We start from the raw sequence: 13,048 nt of genomic DNA on the forward strand, positions 1-13,048 counted from the left end.
AAATCTCTTGGGTTGGATCTGGACTAAGATCCTTCTTCCCAAACTAGTTACGCAAAACAGGGAGCCGGCCAGAGATGACCAGTAGGCATTCCGATGGCTACGTAAGTCTTAGTTGAAGGAAAGAAATTTACAGAGCGAGTAAGGACGGCATACCTTTTTATGGACTGATGTCATGCATGATGATTGTCATGTGCCACGCTGTCACACGGCTCGTGACAGAGCCACGTGGCTGAACCAAGAGTGGTGCCACGCGGCTGGATGCGAGCCTTGACTTGTCACCAATCCAGCCACACGCAATTCTCCAAGATTCGACTTGACACCTCGGCTAGCCCACGAAGCTAGCCTGGGCGACCCGTTCGGTCGCCGGCTATGGGCGTTGGCTATCTAGTTTGCCTGGGCTTTCTCCAAGTTGGGCCTACTGAACAACCCGAATGGCCAACCCGCTATTCAGCCCACTACAAGTACCATCGAGGTAAAAAGAGAAAAAAATTATATAAAGTGACTACATCATATCTTATATAAATGACACACTCAAATATGATTGTATATATCGACTTAAGATTCTAATTTGACTAACTTCCCAACTTTGTATAGATTCCTTTTCTTTCCCACAACTATTCTTTCCTTGAACTCACTCACTCACTCAGGACGTGTTTGTTCAACACCATTGGTTGCGTTTAGGTCAACAAGGGTGCCGGTACCACCAAAATGATTCCAATTACTCTCTTCTTAACAAAACAAATCCTGATCAACCTAATTCGGCAATATTGAATCTAACTGATGATTTATGGTAGAGAAATATAATCACTCTCTTCTACCTACATGTCAAGGTCTACCTTCTACATTGTGGATTTATATTCTCCATCTGTGATTGCAAGATCAAATAAAACTTTCTGGAGTTGGTGTTTTCAAAGAGAGATGTTTTGTGCACCAGGGTGAAAATATAACCAACGGATCAGCCCCGACTGAAAAAAACCGACCAGAAATTTCGGTTTTCAATCGGTTTGAGCCTATTTCAGTTTTGGAAGGGGGAAAAATAAAATTTTTGGTTCAGTCTTGATTACCTCATACCTGAAATTTCTCCCGAACCGAACCGAAATGTTAAATCGATCGGGGACCGAACTGAACTGAAAGGATAAACAGAACCAAAACGTTTTAACTAGTTGATTGTAAACTTTGGTCTGGATTTAAGACCCAAGATATATCTGAGTGTTGGGCTTAAGTCCATTTGTTATATATCAATGTTTGGGTATTTGGAATGTAGACTATGAAGCCCCAAAAAATAAAAGAATGTATACTACGCTTATTGTTTATTTTTGGTTGTGGCCCAATTTTTTTTTTACGGACCAAATTGTTTTGAGCAAACACGAAAAAACCTGAAAACATCGAATTTCCCGACCGGACCGAACTGACCCTAACCGATTTTGATCCTCCAATTAGACCGGTGGGATCGGTCTTGAACATGCCCTCCTCAAACCGATCGGTTTGGTCTCAACCGGCCCAAAAAACTGACCGGCCCAAACTGATTTCACCTCCAGACTTATACAGAATAATGTGTACTGCTAGGTGTATGTATTTTGCCTGGATTGTTTCTCACATGGCTGTGGATGTTGTACAGACAATTCTATTACTCCATCTGTTCCAAAATGAGTGACCTTTTTTAGACTCCGTGCCATTTTCAAATGCTTATATCTTTCGATTTATAAAGTTTTATGTGATTTTAAAAACTTTGTTTAATAAAACTAATTATAATCTATCAAACAAGATCCATATTGCATAATTTTTGACATTCATAGTGAAATATATAAGCAATTGAAAATGAGACGCTTTTCTAAAAAGGTCAGTCATTTTGGAATGGAGGGAGTATTATTTTTTTTATGGGTACGTCGGAATTTATAGACAATTCTATCATTGTCCTTCCATAAAAAGATTAGAAAGAAATACTAGTATTAATTAGTAGCACTAAAAAAGGCTTTTTTTTGTTGTTGATATATACGGTGGAGAGGATGGAGTTTCGAACATCTATCTATCATGCCCCAGAGGTATCGAATGATTTTTTCCCATGACCAAGCTCGAGGTCCACCTCAAAAACTCAAATTCGAATATATCCAGAAAATTGATTTCTACACTTCTTTTTTTGATAATCACATTCTATTTTTTGGATTTTAGTGTTGAAAGTGTATGTAATTTTTTTGCTAAAAGACAAAAAGGAAAAAGTTTGAGCCAAATTTAAAAAAACAGAGTAATACTAATGAGTTTCAACCATCAAATATATAACGTTGCACAAATAAAGAATAAGGGCAATATAATTTAAACAGATGATTTATTTATTCATAAAAATTTATTAGTGTAAGTAATCTTGTGTTCACGAAAGTAATTTAGCCAATTATGAGCTAGGTTACACTCGATCTCGGTTGGATTGATTGATAAGCTTCAAAAAAGCTCAAACTCCATTTATTAAACAAATGAGTTGTGCTTAAACGAATTTTTACCGAGTCTAGCCTAAAAAGATCATAAACAATTTGGTTAGCTAAATAAGTTTTGATGATATTTGTTAGAAAATCTTTTTCGGGATTTTGACATCATCGATCATGTTCATCTGCATTTGGATATCATGTGTTTTTGTTCATCGCCCCATTACCACCATATATATGAAAACGTAGTACTAGATCGAATAGCAATGAACATAATAAATATTCAAAGAAAATTTTACAACTCAGTGGGGTCACTCACGTAACCATATAGTAGCCCATGCATTTAGCCATTTTTTTGGATCAATCTTTTTATTTGCGAAATACAATTCATCCGAAAAACGAAACAATTAACAGAAAACAGATATTAAGAAGTTTTGAAGACTATTTGTAACGCCCCAGATTTTGGGAATGTTAAATAGACAATTTTATTGAAAATCTAAATAGAGTTTGACTCATTATTACATCATAACTTCCATAAGAATACTTTCATTACAAAAGGGAGGGGAAATTAGGGTTCCTAACTACAGCTCTGCCTGCTCCTCCATCCTAGCCAGCTCTTCAGCTCTAAAGGCCTCTAAGGTGTACAGCTCACCTTGATCATCTACAAAGTCTGACACATTATACCAGCGTCGCCACCAGTATAATATGTCAGAGTCACCAAAAGTAACACCATGAACTACGAGAGCTCAATAGAAAAATTCATACCCACTAACCCTTAACTTACAAGCAGTAGGTCACAAAATTAACGATTTCCATATAATACATGCATATTTAACTGAAACAGTTAACAATGAAACATCCAAATTCATTATTCAACTATCGTTGGTGTCCATGATTTCTGAGTTTCTTCTACGCGTCATTTCGTAGACCGTGTCACTGGTTTCACATTTCATTTACCAAATCAACATTTTCAAAATTGTTTTAATACACCCAACCTCGGTTTCGCCGTTCCGGTCTCCCGAGTATCCTTACAGTGGTTCCGCCACACGGGGTTCCCATTGGCACACAAAACTTTACATTGGCTCATCTCCGCGGATAACCAAGCCATATTACCAATGAGGCTATCACGTCCGGCCCCATTGGCAATCTTCACAATGGGCTACCAAGTTCGGCTACATTGCGGTTTTCACAATCCACACAATGGGCTACCAAGTCCAGCCACATTGCGAGTTTTCATTTACACAACGGGCTACCAAGTCGGCCACGTTGCAGTTTTCGCAAATCCACACAATGGGCTACCACATCCGACCACATTGCGGGTTTCCTACGCACGATGGGCTACCACGTCCGGCTATATCGCGGTTTTAAAACACATCTTTTCATTATCCACACCCTAGGTGTCATGTTTCTATCTTTCTCAATTTTCGTGTCACGTTCCATGCATAGACTCCTCGGTAGGACTTTTCAAAATAGTACACATAAATAATTCATTAAAATCTTGAAACTAAACTAGCAAGATTATACAACTCTATATCATCTAATCATGCTCAAATCACCACTTAAAGCATAACGCCACATGTACGGACGCCTTTGGAGTGAAAATCACTTATGCTTTACAACAAGACAAGTAATTTAAATAATTCATTATACATGCTCATAACCATCCTAAAAATCAAAATACGAATTACTTCTATCAATGATGAAGTCTTATCTTTCGAAAAACCATTTTTTCCTCCTTTGTGGGAAGTTTAAAACAACATATGTTTATTAGAGTAAAAGTCAATCATTCCAACATGCTCGTATTTCCATAAGTTGTTAACTATCATGGATTTCAAACCTTATAGGTGATAGATAACCTTATCTACTAAAAGATAGGGTATAAGAAGTTTCTACATTATACTTTCCAACATACGGTTCTATGTTATACGTTGAGTTTAGTGGACGCAGGGACTCTACCTTTCTTCTTGGCGATAGTGACGACTACGGGAAGTAAGTTGATGATCGGGCGGAGTTATTTCCTACGGTAAGCTTCCGGTAGCTTCGAAAGAGAAAGGTTTCTCTCGAAACTAGTTCTTGACTAAACCTACTAACTTTATGGATCGAAAGGGTGGTTTAGGATGAGTTTCTTGAAGAACTCAGGAAGAACTCAAGAATAACTCAAGAACTAGAAGAACAAAGTAAGAATACAAGGATTTTTTAGAGAGAGAAGTTGAAAGGTTGAAGGTGTGAGTTGAATGGCAAGTGATGGATCCTATTTATAGCAAATTTGGCTCTCCCTCTCCTCCATTTGGCCGGCCCTCTCTGTTTCTTCTTTCTCCCATGGATTTGTTCCATGGTCTTGTCCAATCAAGCATTTCATGCATGCCAAGACTTGTCAATCCAATCTAGGTGTAAGAATAGGTAATTATGGAGATTTTCTAAGACTTAAAGGCAATCCTAGGTAATTATAACCTAGGTTGGTAAGTCTTGCAAGTAAGAAGGAAATGATGGCTAGGCTAATGTGTAGTCTTCCATGTTTAGTCATTCCTAAGTCTAAGTTGTAGTCAAATTCTAGGGTGATTAAAGGCTAGTTTGGAAGCAAATCTAGGATGACTAAGGCTAGGATTTTATGCTTGAAATTGACTAGAAATGGGTTGTCAGGTCATAAATAGGCTTAAGGCTAATAGATAGCTGGTGCAAGTGTCCAAAACACAACACACACTCCACCCTCTTCCTCTCTCTCTCTGCTTCTCTCTCTCTCTCTCTCTCTCTCTCTCTCTCTCTCTCTCTCTCTTTGTACGCGTGTGTGTGTATATATATATATATACACACACTCCGGTTCTCCTCCAGGATCCAGGATAGGAGAATGGTGCGGGACTGAAATGTGAACCGTTGGATTAAAATTCAATGGCCTGGATTAAAAAAGTCAAAAAACTCTCCAATAATTACACTTTTTCGCCTCCCCCTCACACTTTCCCCCTTCTCATTTCATTTCACCACTTACGACAGACCAGAGAGAGAGCGAGACGACGAGAAGAGAAACGTGAAGAACGAAGAGAGAAGAAGAACGAAGACGAAGACGAACGAAGTCCCGCACCAACCAGCCAAGGTATCTCTTTATCTCTCTCTCTCACTCAAACTCGAAAAATCTCGAACTCGAAAATTCTGGATCGGAAGAAATTTCTCAGAAATTAGGTTTTTTTTTAGGACGAACGACGAAGAACGAAGAGGAGAAGAAGAACGAAGAAGATCGACTGGAGAACGAGGTATCTCTGTCATATTTTTCTCTCTCGTTCAAAAAAAATTAAAATCTGGTTCAGAAGAAATTTCTCAAAAATTAGGGTTTTTTTTTAGGATGAACGACGAAGAACGAAGAGGAGAAGAAGAAGAACGAAGAAGTTCGACTGGAGAACGTGATTGAACCAAATAAGGTATCTCTCTCTCTCTCTCTTCATCGTTTGACTGATTTGAACCCCTTTTTGTTAGGGTTTCGATTTCGATTATGGAATTGTGTTAGTAGATGGTTTTTATTTTGATTAGTTGTATATGAGAAACGAAATTTGGGGAAATTTGTAACTTACAGTTTGCTTGAATGTAATCATTTTATTGGGCAATAATTTTCTGAAATATTAGTCCCATGTTTGGGATTGAATAGGGGTAGTTGACCTTTCATATATTGCAAATGATTTATTGATACGAGTAGTATTGCGCGGTGAAAAAATGGGCTGTAATATCAACTTCAAAGGGGAAAAAATGGGGTTGTCTGATGTTTCAGGTTTCTTATTGCTCTATCTCCGATCCCCACCATCTTAATTTGTAGTATCTATCAATGCCAGTGCATCAGACCACTTTCTGCTCCGCCACAGCCTTTGCCACCATTGTTGCTACTATACCACCAACCACCACTAGTGCTACCTACTTATGGCCACTTAAGTTTTTAGTTTTCCATGAGAAATTGGCCATGTACAAATGGATGTAATGACACAGAAGTAAAAAATCAAAATACTGCTGATGGAGTTTTTATTTTCTGTTAGTTGTGCCTAATTTCCATGAGAAATTAGTTTTTATTTTCTTTGGCTGCTGCTTACCTTGTTGTGTGCAATATAGCAGCTGTTCTGTTGCTGTATTCTATGTTCTGTTCTGCTGCTGGATTCCCTTTCAGTGTAGTCTTTTCATTTTACCCTTTGGCTTAGATAAATGTAGCCACTTGGCTTAGGCTTGAATTGGCTTAGTTCAATTTTTCCATTACCGTTTTCGTTCTCACCCAAATCCTTGATCGGGATGTAAAAGGAAAGGAGACATTTAATATAAATAGCTTGTTTTTCTGAAGTATTAGTTTTTAACTGTTATCATTGGTATGCCGTTGTTCATTTTTCATTACCGTTTTTTTTGTTCGATCACTTTTGTTCTGTTATGAGAATTAGTGTAAAAGAAACCACATTCACGACGAAGATGGCAAATATGTTAGGGTATAATTAGGGTTTTTTGTTCTATTACTCGATTAGGGCTTTTTGTTATGTTGTTATGCAAGTTTAGGGATGTTAATTTAGAAACAAAATCAAAATGTTTGGCCGATATTATGTTGATTTGTTGAAAAATAAGAGTTTTGATGGGCCATTTGTTTTCATAGGCTTTGGTGCCACTGTGAATGTTGCCAAAACACTAAATGTTAGCTTATAAATTTTATTGCTCATATACTAATTCGATTTGATAGTCTTTGCTATTTCCAGTTACGCATTCTTAAGAAGGAACGAAGAAGAAGAAATGGAAGAAGAACAAATTTTCAATGTCAATTCAACTCCCTTATTTCCACCACCACCACTGCAAAGGTATATTTCTCTCTCTCTCTCTCTCTCTCTCTCTCTCTCTCTCTCTCATGTAGAAAAATAGGATAGTTATGATCACTATGGTTTATTTATTGTTTTGTCTTTTTTGGTAGGTAGAATGCAGTCTGTAGATGATATACAACTACTCTCACCGTCACCTTCTCAACCTTTTGAGGAGTTTGCTAATTCTTTTGAAGCACTCTACACTCCTGAAGTTAAAAATGAGGTGATACCGAAAATTGCACAACAATTTAAAAGCTTAGAGGATGTTTTCAAAGCTTACAACAATTATGCATTCGAAGCTGGTTTTAGTGTGTGAATCAATTCTAGCAAGATGGATAAGAATCGTGAAACCATTAGGAAAGAGTATGTTTGTTACAAAGAAGGGGAGAGTAAATGTTCTGAGGCCAGTCAACGACAACGGGGTTTAACTAGGGAGAAATGTGGTGCAAAACTAACAGTAGTAAAAAATCGGTCAGGTGAAGGGTTTTTTGTGACCCAATTTGTGGAGGGGCATAGCCACCCTCTTACGACGCCAAGAAAGAAGCATTTCTTGAAATCTCATCGTCGAGTGTCAGTTGCACAGAAAGCGTTAACGCAACAACTAGCAGCTGCAAATGTGTCAACCAACCAACAAATGAGTGTTTTAGAGTTGCAAGCTGGGGGTCTCGAAAATATTGGCTGTTTATGGCGAGATATTTATAATTTTCAAAGGGATATGAGGAAATATGTAGATGGACATGACGCCAACATTTTGAAAGAGCTTTTTGAGACTTTGAGACTGAAAAAGAAAAGAATCAAGGTTTTACGTATACAATCGAGGAATATGATGAGCACAGGCTAACCCATTGTTTTTGGGCCGATGCGACCTCTATGAAGTCATATCAGTATTTCGGTGACGTGGTGGTATTCGATACTACATACAACACAAACAAATATTGCTTGATGTTTGCACCTTTATTAGGGGTTAACCACCACGGGCAGACAACGCTTTTTGGGTGTGCCTTCTTAAGTGACAAAAAAAGTGAATCTTTTGAGTGGCTTTTCAAGGAATTTTTGAAAGCAATGCCTGGACCACCACCCAAAATGATCATAACTGATCAAGATCCGGCAATGACAAGAGCAATTGCTTGTGCTCTTCCCAATACGTTTCATAGATATTGTATTTGGCACATTGTTAGTAAATTTTCTGAGAAAATAGGTGCATTGGCATACAAAGAACATTATGAAGAGTTCAAGAAATGTATTTGGAATTTCGAGAGCCCTGAAGAGTTTTACGCAACATGGGCATATATTGTAGGAAAATCGAACTTGTCCACCCATCAATGGTTGCAGTCCATGTACAAAATTCGTGGCAGATGGGTTCCTGCATATACGAGACACATTTTCTCTGCCCACATGACAAGTAGTCAAATGGCTGAAATTTCTCATGCATTCTTCAAGAGGTATTTGTCTGACAATAATTCAATGTATGAATTTGTGACACGATTCGAAAGGGCACTTGCACGTCTACGACATAATGAATTAGATTTGGACCACAAAGATATGAATGAGAAGCCAGTCCTGAAAACCTCATGGTCGATGGAAAAGAAAATGAGTGAGTTATACACACTCCATTCATTTAAGAAATTTCAGGAGGAAATATTTCAGGTTGGTGCATATGTTCTTACGATACTACATGAGGATGAATGTTGCTCTGTGTGGAAGGTTCATAGGGAAGAAATGGAAGGTTTGAGAGGTCGTGAGGTGTTGGTAGACAAGTCATCGAACCGTGTGAGTTGTAGTTGTCAGATGTTTGAATTCGACGGAATTCCATGTCGACACTTGTTGGCGTACTTGTCTTTAATGCAGATTAGAGAACTCCCTAGCACATACATTTTGCAAAGGTGGACTAAAACTACAAAAGCAGGCAGAGTTTTTGATGACTTGGGTAGTCATCAAAAAGAAATATGTGGCAGTTCACTTTTGGTGAGACGACAGGGTATCTTTCAACTTGCTTATACAGTTCTTGATGACACTGTATTAGATGAAGAAGGAACTGAAATTGTGCGAGAAGCGTTGCTATCTAGTCAAAAGAAGATTGCATTCATGAGGGGTTCTCGTCAAGATGGTTCAACGAATTCTATCCAATTGCCTATTTCTCTCGGAAGCCAACATGGTTTGAAAAAACCACTGAAAGTTAGGGCAAAGGGTTGTGGTAAGCGTTTGAAAGGAGGAAAAGAGAAGGCCGTCAAGAAAAGTAGGAAATGTCATGGGTGTGGGTTATTAGGGCAGTCGCATGACAAAAGAAATTGTCCGAAGCTTATGAACACGTAAGTGTACTTGTCTATTTATAATTTAAACTGTACTGTATAACTCTTACTGTACTATATATTATGTGTTTACACGCATAATATATTTTAATTGTTGTCTTATTTTTTTAGGTCTTCACAAGATGCTAGGTTGTATGACAATGACGACGAGGACGACTTTGCCGATGAATGTACGTGTTTGCTTAAGTGAAATACGAACTTCAAATAGATAGTGAAATAGGTAGTGAAATACGGACTTGAATGCTAATTTTATTTGTGTTTCAGGAACTATATGGGTTTGCGGGTATGGAGATGACATTAGCAAGGCACAGGCTACATGATAGGTGATGCATGTTAACTCTTTTTTTGAATGCTAATTTTTTTTGTATGATGCATGAACTATAATCAAATCCTTACTTCTTTTTTTGTATGATGATCTCATTTAATAGGTCCCATCTCTGGGAATGCCCTGAAGGAGGACATTAGCATTAGATTTTACTGTCTAAAGGTGTTTTTGAGGATGTTGTCTGCTATTGAATCTGTTTTCTTGTTGCTGTTGCTGCTCTTTTACTGAAGTGGTTCTGGTTGTTTCACTCTCCATTCTGGTCTAATTTTAGAACTGTACTGTATAACTCTTACTGTAGGATCGGGTTATGGCTTAGTTTCGGAATTGTTGGGGATGTAAAATGGGGGTGGTTGGATCAGATTGTTAGGGTAATTCCTGATTGTATTTGTAGCTACATTACTAAACTCTCCGTCTGAAAAGTTTGTTGCAGTGCATTCAACTTTACACTTTAGATGCATATAATGCTGCAAGATAAGTGAAATGGAGGGAGGGGGACTTGTGGCAAAAATTGATCTTCCTACATTACTAAAGTTATGATGTGTTTATCAATATCAGCTTCCCAATCTAGAGCCGGGCCAATGCTTGCTCTATTTATCAGGCAGATTACGAACATTAATGAAAAAATAAAAAATAATTGGACTCTTTTCAAGGCATGAAATCAAATTTTTTCTACTGATTTTTCTTTTCTCCTTCAGAAAAATTTAAAAGTAGTTTAAAGGTACACGATAAGAGATAATGCTAAATTATGCTGAATATCTCAACAAACATAACATGTCCTCTTAAAACATTGAATTCTTTGTGTAGAACAAAAACTACTGATGGATTGATCTAAATCTTTTTACCAATAGATGAGAAACTTGCCAAAAAATACAAAAAAAATCACATTCATCGAAAAACAAACTTCTTCCTAACCCCCCCAACAAGGGTGTCAAGTTCCCTTTCATAGGAATTGAGCTCACAATCTGTCTCTCCATTTAAACGCGGTCAATTACACAATCATGCGGCCAAATGCTAGCTCCGGTTAAGAGATACTATTATTGCACTTTCTACAAAGAAAAAAAGAAAAAATACCAAACAAGGACCGGAGCTACATTACTGAATTATATTACTGGTGTCATATAATTGTTACTACAATCCAGTTTCATTGACACCTTCCCCAAACCCAACTGGACACAATGGTCAGAAGGCAACTTTTGAGCCAAGATAGAGTCCTCCACACTGAGAGATAGCTTTCTCTGGCATCAAACCACAATAACAAATACAAGGAATTGTTGGTAATTTCATAGTCCCAAACATACTACTACTACTACTACTACTACTACTACTACCACAACTACTACTTGAGATCACTGGCTGCTTTTGCCACACATGTACGACACAACACAAAAAACAATAATCCAAAGGTAATTCAGTTCATTTTCCCCCCATTTCTCATTCTCTTTTGCATTGCATCAATCTCCTTCTGCATGGCTTCAGTCTTCATCTACATTGTGATTGTTGTTCTCTGCATTTCTTCACTAATGCTCATGGATGCCAAACTCTCACATTGTTCAACAGTCCTCACAGCCTTTTTTTTTGTCTAAACCATCATTGGCCGCAAATCAGCCCTTCCTTGCAAAATACAAGGCTCATTCCAGCAAAAAAAACCACAATCCGAAGAACCTTCGACCTGGGGTTTTTTAAACACAATCCAAAGAACACAATAAGAACTTAGGTTTCAGCTCCAACGAACAACAATAGAATAACTTGGGGCAATGCATGCAGCTCACCTTATAATTTGCACATTCAAAGAACCTTCGACCTGGGTTCTTTTGTGTTCCAGATTTCCTCAATGTTGTTGGTTCTCCGTAATAACAAAAGATCCCAAAATCGGGATCACCACTTCCATTGTTACCCGAACTACTTCCTTCCATTAAATGGGTTGCTTTCCTTATGATTCTCCTCTTATAATGTAAAAATTGGCAAAGAGTTATCTAATTCTAAGGCCACAGCGTGTGCAGCAATATCTAAATGTCTTTGCAGTAGTAAAATCAAGTGTTGAGAATCAAATCCAAGTCACCCTGATCAAAAGATCAAGTATGGCATCTTACTTACACCAGAAAGCTATAAAAGGCCTTGTCGTCGCACTTCTGACTTCGCGCCAACAATTACACAATCATCTATGACAACACAATTAGTAACTTGTTAAACTATGAATAGTCCTCTAGGTTAACCACATAGGGTGCTCTTTGCCATAGTTCACATAATACTAAAAGACTACAGGGGAGGTAGCAACCAATTTTTATTAGGTAAAATCCTAGCTGTTATGTGAGTACAAAAATTCAAAGTAACCATGCTTAAGTGAAACTTCTAGGAAATGTAGTTTGATGAAGCATGAGCCAACATAGAGGGAGAGTATACCAGAATATGTGAAGCACTTGATCCAGATCTCAGACCAATGTCGTACGATAAAACATGGGCCCATTCACTTAATTTAAACATCCATCTAAAGAAAATAATTCATCTTAGAATTTGAATAAATGTGGAGGGAAGGGTTGGATTATGATAATAATAAAAATAAAAAGTTTCACATTCAAAATTTACCCACCCATATGAAGCCCGTATATCAGTCAAGAATCCCCCAGCCATAACCTGGTGTCCGATCCCTTCATCAAAACAAAGGGTCAAATGGATCATATTTTCAGACTAAGAAAAATCACTCATTTTTAGTACCCAAAGCCACCATCTTCGAGTTTTTTTAGGACAGATGCCATACTAATCAAAATAGTTTGCTGATTTCGAATCCCAAAAAAAAAGCCCTAATTTTTTGCCGATTTCGAATGGGCAAACAAGCCCTAACCAAATATTTTTTTTGGGATTATCTAATCATCATATTAGATTCAACCCGTCAAGTTTCATTCTTATAAAGATAATGAGGAAAACCAATCCTATTGCCTTTACAATCAAAACAAAGCACTTGAAAAAAAAAACGATTATGTTGCCTTTCTTTCACGCAGCGAAAAGAAGCTGGTTTCACAAGGAATGAGAAATCAAACAATAACTGATAAATAGCACAAAAAGCTCAAATAAGCAACAAAAAGGATGGATAAGCTGTTAGGGTTTGCAAAATCACACATCTACTAACACCATTCCAGAATCGAAATCGAAACCCTAACAAAAAGGGGTTCAAATCAGTCAAACGGTGAAGAGAGA

The 13,048-nt window shown here is 37.7% G+C and overlaps 1 protein-coding gene and 1 long non-coding RNA gene across 2 annotated transcripts; both read left to right on the plus strand.

The window, feature by feature from the left end:
* Positions 1–5,421: 5,421 nt before the first annotated feature.
* LOC131311934 (uncharacterized) lies at positions 5,422–5,922 on the plus strand. The gene is made up of 3 exons (XR_009195659.1): positions 5,422–5,502; positions 5,601–5,659; positions 5,748–5,922. It is a non-coding gene; the product is annotated as an uncharacterized LOC131311934 (long non-coding RNA).
* A 2,124-nt stretch (positions 5,923–8,046) lies between these two features.
* LOC131309419 (protein FAR1-RELATED SEQUENCE 5-like) lies at positions 8,047–10,084 on the plus strand. The gene is made up of 3 exons (XM_058336059.1): positions 8,047–9,531; positions 9,643–9,701; positions 9,960–10,084. Exons 1-3 carry the CDS (start codon positions 8,093–8,095, stop codon positions 10,082–10,084), a joined length of 1,623 nt encoding a protein of 540 aa, XP_058192042.1. The 5' UTR covers positions 8,047–8,092.
* Positions 10,085–13,048: the final 2,964 nt, after the last annotated feature.

This window comes from Rhododendron vialii, chromosome 12a, assembly GCF_030253575.1.
Source record: "Rhododendron vialii isolate Sample 1 chromosome 12a, ASM3025357v1".
NCBI lineage: Eukaryota > Viridiplantae > Streptophyta > Magnoliopsida > Ericales > Ericaceae > Rhododendron > Rhododendron vialii.